Source organism: Symphodus melops (genome assembly GCF_947650265.1).
Source record: "Symphodus melops genome assembly, contig: scaffold_497, whole genome shotgun sequence".
Taxonomy (NCBI): domain Eukaryota; kingdom Metazoa; phylum Chordata; class Actinopteri; order Labriformes; family Labridae; genus Symphodus; species Symphodus melops.
This window is the reverse complement of record NW_027636768.1, coordinates 1-13,304: the sequence shown is the minus strand read 5'-3', so window position 1 is coordinate 13,304 and position 13,304 is coordinate 1. Positions and strand designations below refer to the sequence as shown.

General features: G+C 49.5%; 2 protein-coding genes and 1 long non-coding RNA gene across 3 annotated transcripts; 2 read left to right on the top strand and 1 right to left on the bottom strand.

Annotated features, from left to right (window-relative positions):
• Positions 1-5: 5 nt before the first annotated feature.
• Positions 6-3,587, top strand: LOC306819078 (signal-transducing adaptor protein 2-like; the record flags this gene model as incomplete). Its single annotated transcript, XM_079372821.1, has 8 exons — positions 6-44; positions 133-189; positions 257-393; positions 495-626; positions 1,789-1,858; positions 2,591-2,693; positions 2,963-3,046; positions 3,511-3,587. Coding segments are annotated over 8 exons (699 nt in total), but the record flags the coding sequence as incomplete, so codon positions are not given.
• Positions 3,588-3,593: 6 nt separating this feature from the next.
• Positions 3,594-4,286, top strand: LOC306819077. Its single transcript, XR_013778483.1, has 4 exons — positions 3,594-3,642; positions 3,735-3,785; positions 3,863-3,976; positions 4,053-4,286. It is a non-coding gene; the product is annotated as an uncharacterized lncRNA (long non-coding RNA).
• A 1,092-nt stretch (positions 4,287-5,378) lies between these two features.
• fsd1 (fibronectin type III and SPRY domain containing 1) lies at positions 5,379-9,892 on the bottom strand. Its single transcript, XM_079372820.1, has 7 exons — positions 9,606-9,892; positions 9,435-9,533; positions 9,209-9,356; positions 8,861-8,943; positions 8,224-8,475; positions 7,150-7,238; positions 5,379-7,065 (listed from the first exon to the last, which is right to left on the bottom strand). Exons 1-7 carry the CDS (start codon positions 9,646-9,648, stop codon positions 6,955-6,957), a joined length of 825 nt encoding a protein of 274 aa, XP_079228946.1. The 5' UTR covers positions 9,649-9,892; the 3' UTR covers positions 5,379-6,954.
• Between the last annotated feature and the right edge of the window lie 3,412 nt (positions 9,893-13,304).

Sequence of the window (13,304 nt, the reverse complement as noted above, 5' to 3'; positions counted from 1 at the left end):
CCCGGCTCAACCTGCAGCTGAAGGATGAAAACATCAGATTGACTGTGAGAACGTTGGACACATAAAAACATGACTCATCGTTTCTTCACATGTGCCTTGCTCATGTTGCTCATGAGTCTCGTGTCTCTGCAGGCCCCGAGTGCAGAAGCTCGAGAGCTGTGGAAAGGATTCATCCGCTCCGTGGCTGAGGTGAGTGCTGCTCCCTTCATGTCGCTTCTTTATTAGCAGCTGTGACTCCAGCTTTGTGTCCCTGCAGCTGTCCGTCCCTTCCTGTCTCAACCTGCTGCCCGGTCAGCTGCAAACGCTCCGAGAGGCCGTGGAGCAGGAGACAGAGAGGTTAAAGTCTGTCAGCGTCTCCAGCCCGCCCGTCAGCCTCCGAGCAGACAAGCCAGCGTGAGCAAATACTCTTCATTTATCACTGCCCAGGTGCCCTTGAGCAAGGCAGCAGTGCACTTACAGCACTGCTGATCACTGTCATCTCTCCACTGATGCAGCTGTTACCAGGAAGTGTCTCGTCTGGAGGCGGAGCTTCTGCTGGAGAGAGAAGCAAAGCGAGGAAACCTGCTGCTGAGGCCGGGAAGAGGCGGAAACTCCTTCGCTGTTACCACCAGACAAGACTTAGACGGGTACACACACACACGCACACACACACTGTGCTCTGATTGGCTGATGGCCTGCAGGTGAGTGGTGTACCATGTGCCCTGAGGAGAGTGAGGTGCTCCTCGGATCGATCCCAGCCGTTCTTCAATGTTACAACAAACAGTGTGAATGTCTCTGTTACGAGTAATGTTGGAGCTAAAAGTTGATTTACTACTGCCCTTTGTGATGTCATGAAGGGGAGGGGCTACTGCCCTTTGTGATGTCATGAAGGGGAGGGGCTACTGCCCTTTGTGATGTCATGAAGGAGAGGGGCTACTGCCCTTTGTGATGTCATGAAGGGGAGGGGCTACTGCCCTTTGTGATGTCATGAAGGAGAGGGGCTACTGCCCTTTGTGATGTCATGAAGGGGAGGGGCTACTGCCCTTTGTGATGTCATGAAGGAGAGGGGCTACTGCCCTTTGTGATGTCATGAAGGAGAGGGGCTACTGCCCTTTGTGATGTCATGAAGGAGAGGGGCTACTGCCCTTTGTGATGTCATGAAGGGGAGGGGCTACTGGCCTTTGTGATGTCATGAAGGGGAGGGGCTACTGGCCTTTGTGATGTCATGAAGGGGAGGGGCTACTGGCCTTTGTGATGTCATGAAAGGGAGGGGCTACTGGCCTTTATGATGTCATGAAGGGGAGGGGCTACTGGCCTTTGTGATGTCATGAAGGGGAGGGGCTACTGGCCTTTGTGACGTCATGAAGGGGAGGGGCTACTGGCCTTTGTGATGTCATGAAGGGGAGGGGCTACTGGCCTTTATGATGTCATGAAGGGGAGGGGCTACTGGCCTTTGTGATGTCATGAAGGGGAGGGGCTACTGCCCTTTATGATGTCATGAAGGGAACATCTCCAAACGGCCTGTTTGAGCAGGCAGAAGATGGAGAGGATGGACTTGTCTCATCATTGGGGGGTTTGGAGACAGACATGTTAGAGGAACATGGAGGAGAGGATTCTGGGTAATCTGTGACCTTTAAAGGTTGTAAAATAAAGGGGTGGGGGGTATGAAGCCCCCGTGGTCACTATGTGGAGACAAAGAGTGAAAATGCTGATCACGTGCAGAAACGATTTAATCTGACGTGTTCGACAGTGTGTGTGTGTGTGTGTGTGTGTGTGTGTGTGTTAACCCCTGCCTCTCTTCTTCTTCAGCTCTGTATTCAGACACTACCGTGTGACCCAGAAACAGGAAGGAGGCTTTTCCATCGACGTGGACACTCCTGTGAGTATCAATCAATCAATCAATCAATCAATCAATCAATCAATCAATCAATCTTTCTTTGTATAGAGTCAGTTCATAACAGGTGTTATCTGGAGACACTTTACATAAAGCAGGTAAAGGACCTTACTGATGGATATATTAAAGAGCTCAGCTGAATCCATCATAGAAGAACAAACTTCCCTTTAACAGGCAGAAATCTTCAGCAGACCCGGATCATGATGAACATCTGATAAACTGAGCTGGGCTTGAAATGGGACAAGATGCAGAAAGAAGGATAGGATAGGATGGGGGGGGGGGGGTCTGGGCAGGCCGTCCTCGTGGGGTGGGGTGGGGTGGGGGGGTGTTTGGGCAGGCCATCCTCGTGGGAGCGCTCTCACAGCGCTGCAGATTAAACGCAGCTCGTCACTTCCTGCTGACTTCTGATAAATACGGCTATAAAAGTTTTATCAGGTTAGTCCTCCATCACTGTTTACTGCCACAGTCCTGACCCTCATAAACCAGTGCACGCCGGCACGCACGCCGGCAGGCACGCCGGCAGGCACGCCGGCAGGCACGCCGGCAGGCACGCCGGCAGGCACGGCGAGGTTTTGATGCTCCAAGCTGCCGAGTTGTTCCTGATGAATTGAAGTGTATTTGTAAAGAGTTAAACATGGATCATGAAGCAGAGGAAGGACACTTGATCAGTGAGTTTTAATGTGTTTAACGTATAAAACCAACCTGTTCTCCGTTTAGGTTCCCTGTGCGACGCTTCACCATGTGGTCAACTATTTAGTGGAACAAACGGACGGAGTGCTGATTCCTCTCACCTTCGAGGGAGCGTACGAGAGACAAATCTGTGAGTGCTTTTATTTTGAAGGTCCGGTCAGTGAGACCTTTATTTAACCAGGAACCAGCTGAGATCTGTGTCCAGGGGGGCGTGGCCACACGCCATCATAAAGATCACATGATTAATTAATGTTAGGATAAGGTGCAGAGAGAGCTGCCGGGGTGAAGACTGCACTACCCATTTTAAACACTAGGGGTCCAAGTCACATCCTGCTCCTTTAACTCCTTCAGTGCTGCAGGTTGGAAGTCTTTGATAAAACTGCTTTTCTTGTTCTGCAGCTTTTATTTCATCTGATAACGAGAACGGAGAGAAGAGTGTTCAGCAGGCAAACCTCGACAAACCCAACTTACCCCCCAAACCAGGTACTCTCACACACACACACACACACACACACACACACACACACACACACACACACACACACACACACACACACACACACACACACACACACACACACACACACACACACATCCAGCTGAGTGTTTGATAAACCTGTTTCACACATTCCTCCTCTGCATCACATGACCTGGGACTTTTTCCAAATGTCTGACGTGGAAAAGAAGCAGAGCGCTCACATGTTATGTAACTATGATGAATCTTATATAAGGTCTGTGATTGGACGGGAAGCTGACCCGTCTCCATGTTAACATACTCATGCTGAATATGTCTCCTGTTAAGTTACAGTCAGCTGATCACTTCTTCAGTGATGCTTCCCGACCTCATGTGACCCCTGAACAGGATTCAGCCTGAGTGTGTGTGTGTGTAACCTGTCAGCATGCCTGGTTCACTGACTGAACGTCGTATTGATCATGAGATGATTCAGTTTCTAGAGTAGCGCCTCCGGAGGCAGCAGCGGCAGCGGCAGCAGCAGCAGCAGCAGCGGCAGCAGCAGCGGCAGCAGCAGCAGCGGCGGCAGCAGCAGCGGCGGTTGAAGAGCAGAGCATCTATCTGAACGGTACGAGCACAACATAGTTTCCATTCTCTCTCTGTGTCATGCAAACAGAAACCGGTGTGGCTTCATTTCTTCTGCTGTCTGTGTTCAAACAGAGGAGGAGCTGGAGAGAGAGCTGCAGGATTCAGCCGAGCTTCCCCTGCCATGTAAGTCTGCTTATATCTCTCATATGATATCTGTGAAGGCAGCACGCCATCACTGAGTGCTTCTGGTCTTCTCAAAGATCCAAAGAGAGCCATGATGCCTCCTGCGTCTCGGAAATGGTCCTCTTCCACATCCACTCCCTCCGCCTCCAAAGATCCAAAGATGAAGATCTTCACCGAAGCTTCAGGACAGAGTGAGTCCGCCTCAGTCTACATGCGTGTGTTACAGTCTTCACATGTTCCTGTAACCGCCTGTCCCGTGTGCTGCAGTTCCTCAGGCGGCGCTCACAGAGCTCAAACTCAAGCTGGAGCAGAAGGCCAAGTGTGTGGAGTGACGCCTCCTGCTGGAGCCGCTTCCTCCTGCTGGAGCCGCTTCCTCCTGCTGGAGCCGCTCCCTCCTGCTGGAGCCGCTTCCTCCTGCTGGAGCCGCTTCCTCCTGCTGGAGCCGCTCCCTCCTGCTGGAGCCGCTCCCTCCTGCTGGAGCCGCTCCCGTGTGGAGCCGCTTCCTCCTGCTGGAGCCGCTCCCTCCTGCTGGAGCCGCTCCCTCCTGCTGGAGCCGCTCCCGTGTGGAGCCGCTTCCTCCTGCTGGAGCCGCTTCCTCCTGCTGGAGCCGCTCCCTCCTGCTGGAGCCGCTCCCGTGTGGAGCCGCTCCCTCCTGCTGGAGCCGCTCCCTCCTGCTGGAGCCGCTCCCTCCTGCTGGAGCCGCTTCCTCCTGCTGGAGCCGCTCCCTCCTGCTGGAGCTGCTCCCGTGTGGAGCCGCTCCCTCCTGCTGGAGCCGCTCCCTCCTGCTGGAGCCGCTTCCTCCTGCTGGAGCCGCTCCCTCCTGCTGGAGCCGCTTCCTCCTGCTGGAGCTGCTCCCGTGTGGAGCCGCTCCCTCCTGCTGGAGCCGCTCCCTCCTGCTGGAGCCGCTTCCTCCTGCTGGAGCCGCTTCCTCCTGCTGGAGCCGCTTCCTCCTGCTGGAGCCGCTCCCTCCTGCTGGAGCCGCTTCCTCCTGCTGGAGCCGCTCCCGTGTGGAGCCGCTTCCTGAGCGAGTCGTCTCCTGCAGGATGAAGCAACACATGCAGGAGCCTCCTCCTCCTCGTCCTCGTCAGCTGGCTGCGAAGATGACCCTCAGACTCCCGTTAGCAGAAGACCCCTCTCTGGGTGTCACCTTGTTTCTCTTGTACAGTTTGCACATTGTTCCTCCAATCACAGCGTGCCTCGCTGCTGTCCTGTAGTGTTAATTAATGCAGCGCCTGTAGACATGCGTGTTGCATAATGTGAGTCAATTTATTGCTTGTATAATTTTTTTCTAAAAACGAATCTGATGAAGTGATTACTGTAATAGAAGCCCACCCCAGTTTGAGCCCCGTGTTCACTTAGTGTTCTTTCACCACAATTAAGATGAACTTCAACATCTGTCCAACAAAGAGCGACTGACGCAGGCCGCCATGCTGCCTTCAATCATGTCATCGTTACAGAAGCTCTGCCTCCTGACTCTGATCGACTCTCTCTTTAGAGAATCAAACACACTCGCTCATATTTACAGACTGTTTGTGGACGTTTGACAGCGTCCAGCACGAGCCGAGCAGTCGAAGCAGCAACCAAAGAAGCGAGTGATCGTACCTCTTTATTACCTCAATGACTGATACACTAAGGTGGAAAACTATTTACAATAAACTGTGACTGGACATCAGCATGTGAAATAAAGTGAACTGAGCTCTCTGAAGCGTCGCAGGCTACAGTTATTCAGAAGCACAGTTAGACTGGAGACAAGTGAAACCCTCCTACAGTGTGTTAGCTGAGGCTTCTAGCTGTGTGTTATAAGGGACAACAGACAGACGTGTGATTATACACATACATACTTTACATACGAGCATTAGGGTGCAGTCAGGTGAATACAATGTATACAGTACAGTCATTTCCAAACTTCTGAACAAGCGATGAGTCCTCCACACGAAGAGACACTGAAGACAACTCTCCGTCAGGTTAGAGTCCACAGCTGACTCTAACTTAAAGGTCACATGACCTCCTCTTCTTCAGGTGAACTCAGTGTCCTCGCTCCTCTTCATCATGTGTGTGAAGTGTGTTGTTGTAAATCCACTCTGATCCTGTATTTGATCATGTCTATAAACCCCTCTATTTCAGCCCTGCTCAGAACAGGCTGTTTCTGTGTCTGTAGCTTTAAATATGTAAATGAGCTGTGTCTGACCACGCCCCCTCTCTGGAAGGGCTCGGGTGTACTCGCTGCTTTCTGGCTCCATGTCCTATTGTTTACGGTGAGAAGGCAGACTCAGAGGGCAGAACAAACACCTAGCTGTGGGAGGGTCACCCACCTGGGGGAGGGGCTACTGCCCTTTGTGATGTCATGAAGGGGAGGGGCTACTGCCCTTTGTGATGTCATGAAAGGAAACTCTCCAAACGGAGCAGACAGAGAGGATGGACTTTTCTCATCATTGGGGGGTTTGTAGACAGACTAGAGACACGTGTTAGAGGAACATGGAGAAGGGGATTCTGGGTAATATGTGACCTTTAAATCAGAGCTTCAGCAGGAGGTTAAAGAACCACGTAGACCTGACGACAGAAAATCAAATGTAGTAAACACTTTGTTGAGCATGCCTTTGCAAGAGACTAAAACAACATCCTGCTGTTTGCTAGGACTCGTCAGCTGGTGGCGAGGTCGAGCTGAATGAACCCTGATCGAGTAAAGAACGAGAGTAGCGTCGTCTAGTAGCACGTCGTTTAGGTTACATGAACTGTATGCAGTTATTAACACTAAGCACTGTTATCAAGTTGTTCCGACACATCTTGTAGCGTACATGGAGAGCTTGTTGTCCTATCAGCTTGGAGATGAGGAGGAAGGCACAGGGAGGCAGCTAGCCTGCTGCTAGCTGCATCGACAGTACGGCTGAACGTTTTGGTGATGGACAGGAAGGAGGGAAGGGCAGCGGCCAGCGCTAAATCATGGCTCTAGCAGCAGTGGGACAGTATGAGTATGTATAGAGAAGCTAACATGACTAAAGCTAAAGTGTCCCAATCACAACAGAGTCCTACTTCACTCAGCCCCAAAACCATTCATGTTGTCATGCACCACACACACGGCATGTGGGCCGGGCTGAACCAGCCTCCAGTGATATAACTCTTCATGATATGGCTCCAGCTGCAGAGGAGGTGGGCGTGTCTGCAGCGGGGTTTAGGTGAGGCTGGCGTTGGAGCTGCTGGTGTTGCTGTTCTTCCTCTGACCGCTTTGCACCACGCTGGGAACCTGCAGGCCAGTCACCACTGAGAAACTGCCGTTCCACACCTGCAGGGGTTAACATGAACAGGTGAGCAAAGAGAGACAGGAAGGTTAGAGAACAGTCGAGTACACCAGCATGAAGACCCTTACCATGAACGCTGGTATGAGTGGCTGCTGGAACTTGGTTTTGAACGTGTGCATGAGCTGTTTCGTTTTGGCGTTGTAGAAAGACAGAACACCTGCAGAGAAAACAGACGACACATGATCCACAGCGAGCAGCTTTAAATCAGTTCATCTGAGCTGTCATCACTTTTTCATTACATTCAAACTGGTTCTGTACTTGGACCAGAGAAGGTAGGCGGGGCTTTGAAGGCCGTTTTGGACGCCCCTGGGTTTGCCAGATATGAGAGCAGTTATCAGGTGAACAGGTGTTGCAGCGATGGAAGCGGGCAGTGGAACTGCTTCAGATAGAAGTGATTGTACCCGAGCTAAAAAGCCTCTGCATGTTTCTAATAAGCTCCAGCAGCAGAAAGCTGCTCAAACTAGGATCAATGTTGGAGATGAAACATGGAGAGAGGTTAGAACGCAGAAAGCTTTACAGACCCATGCAGAGCTGGCTAAACACTGAAGCTACAGTGTCCACCACATGCAGAGCTGGCTAAACACTGAAGCTACAGTGTCCACCACATGCAGAGCTGGCTAAACACTGAAGCTACAGTGTCCACCACATGCAGAGCTGGCTAAACACTGAAGCTACAGTGTCCACCACATGCAGAGCTGGCTAAACACTGAAGCTACAGTGTCCTCCACATGCAGAGCTGGCTGAACACTGAAGCTACAGTGTCCACCACATGCAGAGCTGGCTAAACACTGAAGCTACAGTGTCTCTACATGCAGAGCTGGCTAAACACTGAAGCTACAGTGTCCACCACATGCAGAGCTGGCTAAACACTGAAGCTACAGTGTCCACCACATGCAGAGCTGGCTAAACACTGAAGCTACAGTGTCCACCACATGCAGATCTGGCTAAACACTGAAGCTACAGTGTCCACCACATGCTGACCTGTGTGAGAGGAGGGGGGGAGACAGCTCTCTGTGATGATTAGAGTTTAGACTGCAGTACTCATTTTAAACACTAGGGGGCGGAGCTACAGGCACCTTTAATTTAGTGGAAAAGTAAACGTGGACCTTTAACAGCCTGACAGTCTCTGCGTGAGCTCGTACCTTCGTCGTAGTTGACGTAGACTCCTATACTGTTGGGGATGGGACAGTCCAGGGTCCGGGCCTTGTTGTTGTGCTTGGCTGTGAGGCTCTGCTGCAGCCAGTTGTTCAGATGGATGCACCAGGAGGCTCCGCTCTTCCCCAGCTGGTCGAATCGTCCGAGACTCCTCAGGGCGACGCCCACAGCGAAGGCTTTGCTCTCCTTGTCAAAGCGCACCTCCCAGTACTGCTGGCCGGCGTCGATCACCGTGTCAGCTGTGTGACACACACACACACACACACACACACACACACACACACACACACACACACACACACACACACACACACACACACACACACACACACACACACACACACACACACACACACACACACACACACACACACACACACACACACACACACACACACACACACACACACACACACACACACACACACACGTAACCATGAGCTGATTATGTCAGTGTGTGACAGTTACACAACACATCAGCTGGTCTCCCAGAGAACAATCAGATCCACGTCCTGGTTTATGTTTTAAATATGTGAGATAATAAACTCAGAGCTGCAGAGCGTGGAGGCTCAGAGTTCACCACAGAGTGTGATCCTAAAGACGTGCGTCCGTGCGTCTGCGTACCCAGCACTGTGTAAGACTCGGCTGTGAAGCGGTCTCTGCCGGGCCGGGCTGTCGGCGCTCTCTTGGGTGACATCAGAGCTGACCTGATGAGACAGAGACAGACGGTAGAGGACAAACAGCCGTGTTGAGATGTACTCATCATGACAGCAAGAACATGACCACAGGACCGATGCAGGGCTTCAAAGTAAAAGCTGAAAATGAACGACAGAGTCAGCAGCTTGTTCCTTCAAAATAAAAGTCTTGTGCTAGCATGCTAATTTATTAGCTTTTGCACTAAAACAGATGCAGCTTGCAGTGTAGGTGAAGTACATGCTGCACGTCTGACTCCGCCTTCACGTGCAAACACACCTGGCAGGTGAGTGCATGGGAGAGCTGGTTCGGTTCTTCTCTTTGCGGATGTCTTGTATCTTTCCCCCGCAGCTGTCCCACTCCACGCTCAGATCCTCCACCTTCAGGTTCTGGTGGGCCGACGCAGAGTCCAGCTTGAAGTTGAAGGCTGCGAATAAAAGTCAGACGACCTGAGAAACATCAACTTCAAAGCCCCAGGAACCAATCACGTGTCTCTCCTCCTCACCGTGTGTCTCGAGTGTAACCGGCTCCGAGAATTCTCCCGCCACCGCCTTGTTACACGCCCGGATTCTGAAGGTTAAGTAGCGGGTGTCAAAGCGCAGACCTGAGGAGAGACAGTCCTTCATGAGTCAGCGTCTTCAGAGCGTCAGGTATCTGCTCACCTGTCTGCTCCTACCTGTGAGCGTGTGCTCCAGCTCACGGATTCCCTCCACCACCATCCACGGGTAGTCCTCTCGGATGCGTGGCGGACCCTCGTGGTTGGTGCGTCGGTGCTCCAGTATGAAGTGGTCTATCTTGCTGTCCTGGTCCGGCAGGGTCCAGACCACAGTCACTGTGTTGTCCAGCACCTGGCACTCTGACACCTGGATCTCTGGAGTCGCTGGAACTGCAGACAAGAGTTTAAATATCTACTTCCTCTTATCATGAAGCACAGCAACTTTAGCGTGTGGCGCCCCCCTGTGGACACAGCAGGTATTACTTGTTGTACTTTCTCTGAACAGTCAAACTTCTCCTCGCTGTGGGAAAAAAAAATCTTTAAAAACGTGGCCCGGCCGATGTCGAGGTTTGTGGGCCGATATCAGGGAGAGAGAGAATTCACCTTTGACCTCTCTCTCTGTCTCTCTCTGTCTGTCTCTCTGTCTCTGTCTGTCTCTCTCTCTGTCTGTCTCTCTGTCTCTGTCTGTCTCTCTCTCTGTCTGTCTCTCTGTCTCTGTCTGTCTCTCTCTCTGTCTGTCTCTCTCTCTCTGTCTGTCTCTCTGTCTCTCTCTCTGTCTCTCTGATCTTAAATCTCTAAATTAGTACAAACTACGTAAACAACAGGAGGAAAGTACAATACACAAAATCAGGAATCCTAAAACTAATGTCATGGAAACTAAATTGGAAAAGATCCAGGAATGTTTTGAGGTTTTCTTCAGGGATCTGTACTCACAACCTAGTGCCTCTGAGGAACATTGCATTGATACCTTTCTTAGCTCCCTTGATTTACCTTCACTCTCAGAATCTCAGAATGAGAATTTAATAAAACCAATCTCAGCTGAGGAAATTAACGCTGCTATCACCAGACTGAAGTTGGGGAAGGCAGTTGGGCCAGATGGGTATAATGCTCAATGGTACCGCTGCTTGAGGTTAGAACTAGTCCCACTATTACTTAGAGCGTTTAATCACATCCTTCAGGAGGGAGAAATCCCACCCTCCTGGAGGGAGGCAACGATCTCTGTTATCCCTAAGGAGGGTAAAGATAGACGAGAATGTGGGAATTACCGGCCAATTAGTGTCCTCAATTTGGATTATAAACTGTTCACCTCTGTTTTTGCCCGCAGACTGGAGAAGCTGCTGCCTGTTCTCATCGATTTGGACCAGACTGGTTTTATTCATCAGAGACAGACGTCAGACAATATTAGGAGAGTACTACACATTTTAAGTCAAATTCATATAGAGGGGCCTCAATCAATTATAGGGAGTCTGGATGCCGAAAAGGCTTTCGACTCTGTTAGATGGGCTTTTTTGTATAAGGTACTGGGGAAGTTTGGTTTTCAGGTGAAGTTTATTAAAGTAATCCAGGCGTTATATGACAGACCCTCGGCCCGCATCAAGGTAAATGGTGATCTTTCTGGAGCTTTTGCTCTGAATCGGGGATGCAGGCAGGGGTGCGCAATCTCGCCACTCCTCTTTGATTTATTTATTGAAACACTAGGCCAATTAATTAGACAAAACCGAAATATCAAGGGCATTACTATGTCAGGAATAGAGCATAAAGTAGCAATGTTTGCGGATGATGTGTTGGTCTGTCTGGGGGAACCGGAGAAGTCATTCACAGAATTGATGTCTACTTTGACTGATTTTGGCAGGTTATCTGGCTATAAAGTTAACATTATAAAAACTCAGGTGATGACTCTTAACTATGTGGCCTCTGCGAATTTACGTGAGAAATTTAAAGTAAACTGGGAAAACGAGAGTATTAAGTATTTGGGTGTCCACCTGACACGAGACCTTTCAGTGCTCTTCCGGGCAAACTATGAGCCAATATCCTCAAGTATAAAAGCAGATTTACACAGATGGAACTTGGTCCCTTTTTTGAGCCTTAGCTCTAGGATAAGTGCAGTTAAGATGAATGTGCTCCCCCGTTTACTTTACCTTTTTAGGAACTTGCCTGTGGAGGTGTCTGATAATCAATTCAGTGAGTGGGACAAATGGATCTCCAGATTTGTCTGGCAGGGCCGGAAACCAAGGATTAAATATACCACCCTTCAACTGGCCAAGGAAAGTGGAGGGTTAGGTCTCCCCTGTCTAAGGAATTATTATTATGCTTCACAAATAGCTCCCCTCCTATACTGGTGTGATGACACATATATAGCTAGATGGAAGGAACTGGAGTCCAGCCTATCTAAACAGTTCCCCATCCAAGCAGTGATAGCGGATAGGGGTCTTATGGCTCGCTTGGAAGGATTGGGGAATCCTTGGGTGAATCATACTCTTCAAGTCTGGCAGAAAGTGATAAATACTTGTGATATATATAAAATGTTGAGATCTTTCAGATGGTTCGCGCATGATTCAGATTTTCTCCCTAACAGACACGACTCTAGCTTTAAATCATGGTCGGTCCATGGTCTCACTACTCTCCTTTCACTCACTCAGAAAAACACTGTGCACAGCTTCGAGACCCTGAGGGACAAACATGGCCTGTCGCAGAACGATTTCCACAGATACCTGCAGTTACGATCATATATTGTCCATGAATGTAAATTGGCCAACCTCTCAGCTGTTGAATCAGAATTTGTTCACATTGTAAAGAATGCATTAACCATGACCCCTTCTAACTCGATTTCAAAGCTCTATACTGCTCTATCCCATGCTGGTAATAAGAATACTTTTTACATTAAAGGTAAATGGGAAAGAGAATCTGGGACCCAGATATCTGAGGAGGCGTGGGGCGATATATGGTCCTTTCAGTGGTCAACATCCAGCTCCATGAGCTGGAGGGAACATTGTTGGAAAAATATTATTAGGTTTTTCAGGACACCACATCAGGAGAGGTATAAAGGGGAACATGTGCCATGCTGGAGACAATGTGGCTCGACTGTGGCTAATCATTACCACATCTTTTGGGATTGTCCCAAACTAGGTGTCTTCTGGAGGGGTATTCAGACATCTCTAAGTAAGGTTTTTAACACTCAAGTCCCTCTGAGCTTCGAGGTCCTGTATCTGGGTCGCGTCTCTTTTTTGGAACGCAGGAGTGAAATAAAACTATTACAGTTACTTTTGGTGGCAAGCAAAAAAAACGATTACGAGAAGATGGTTGAGTCCGACTCTACCTTCTATTAAGGACTGGTTTGGAGTAACTCTTGAAATATTTAAGATGGAAAAACTATCCTATCAACTAAAAATTCAAAGGGACAAATTCTATCGGATCTGGAATAACTGGATTGTCTTTATTACCCCCGAGAGAGCAGACTTTTTCTAATATCACTGGTACCACAATCTTATGTTTATTTCCGTGAATGTCTTTCGATGTCTCTCTTTTTGATGGCGGCGGCGGGTGACCCCCCCTCACCTGGTTTCTGTTCTTGGTTTCATGTTTTCTCTCTTTTTTTTTTGTTCTTCCCTTTTCTATTGTACTTTAAAACAAAAACCGGATGGACATCTGTCATTACCTTTGTTGATATGTATGCTTGATGTGTGGTCATTTTCTGTCCATTCGAAATAAAGATATAATTTAAAAAAAAAAAAAAATCTCTAAATTAAAGCCTAAAACTCCCCTCCATAAAAAAGGAACAATAAGACTTTAACCAGCAGGGGGCACAGTCACACAAACAGGCAGGTAGCCTGGTTAGCACAAAGCTAACTTTAATAGGAACTCTTAAAGTGGTGTGTAGGT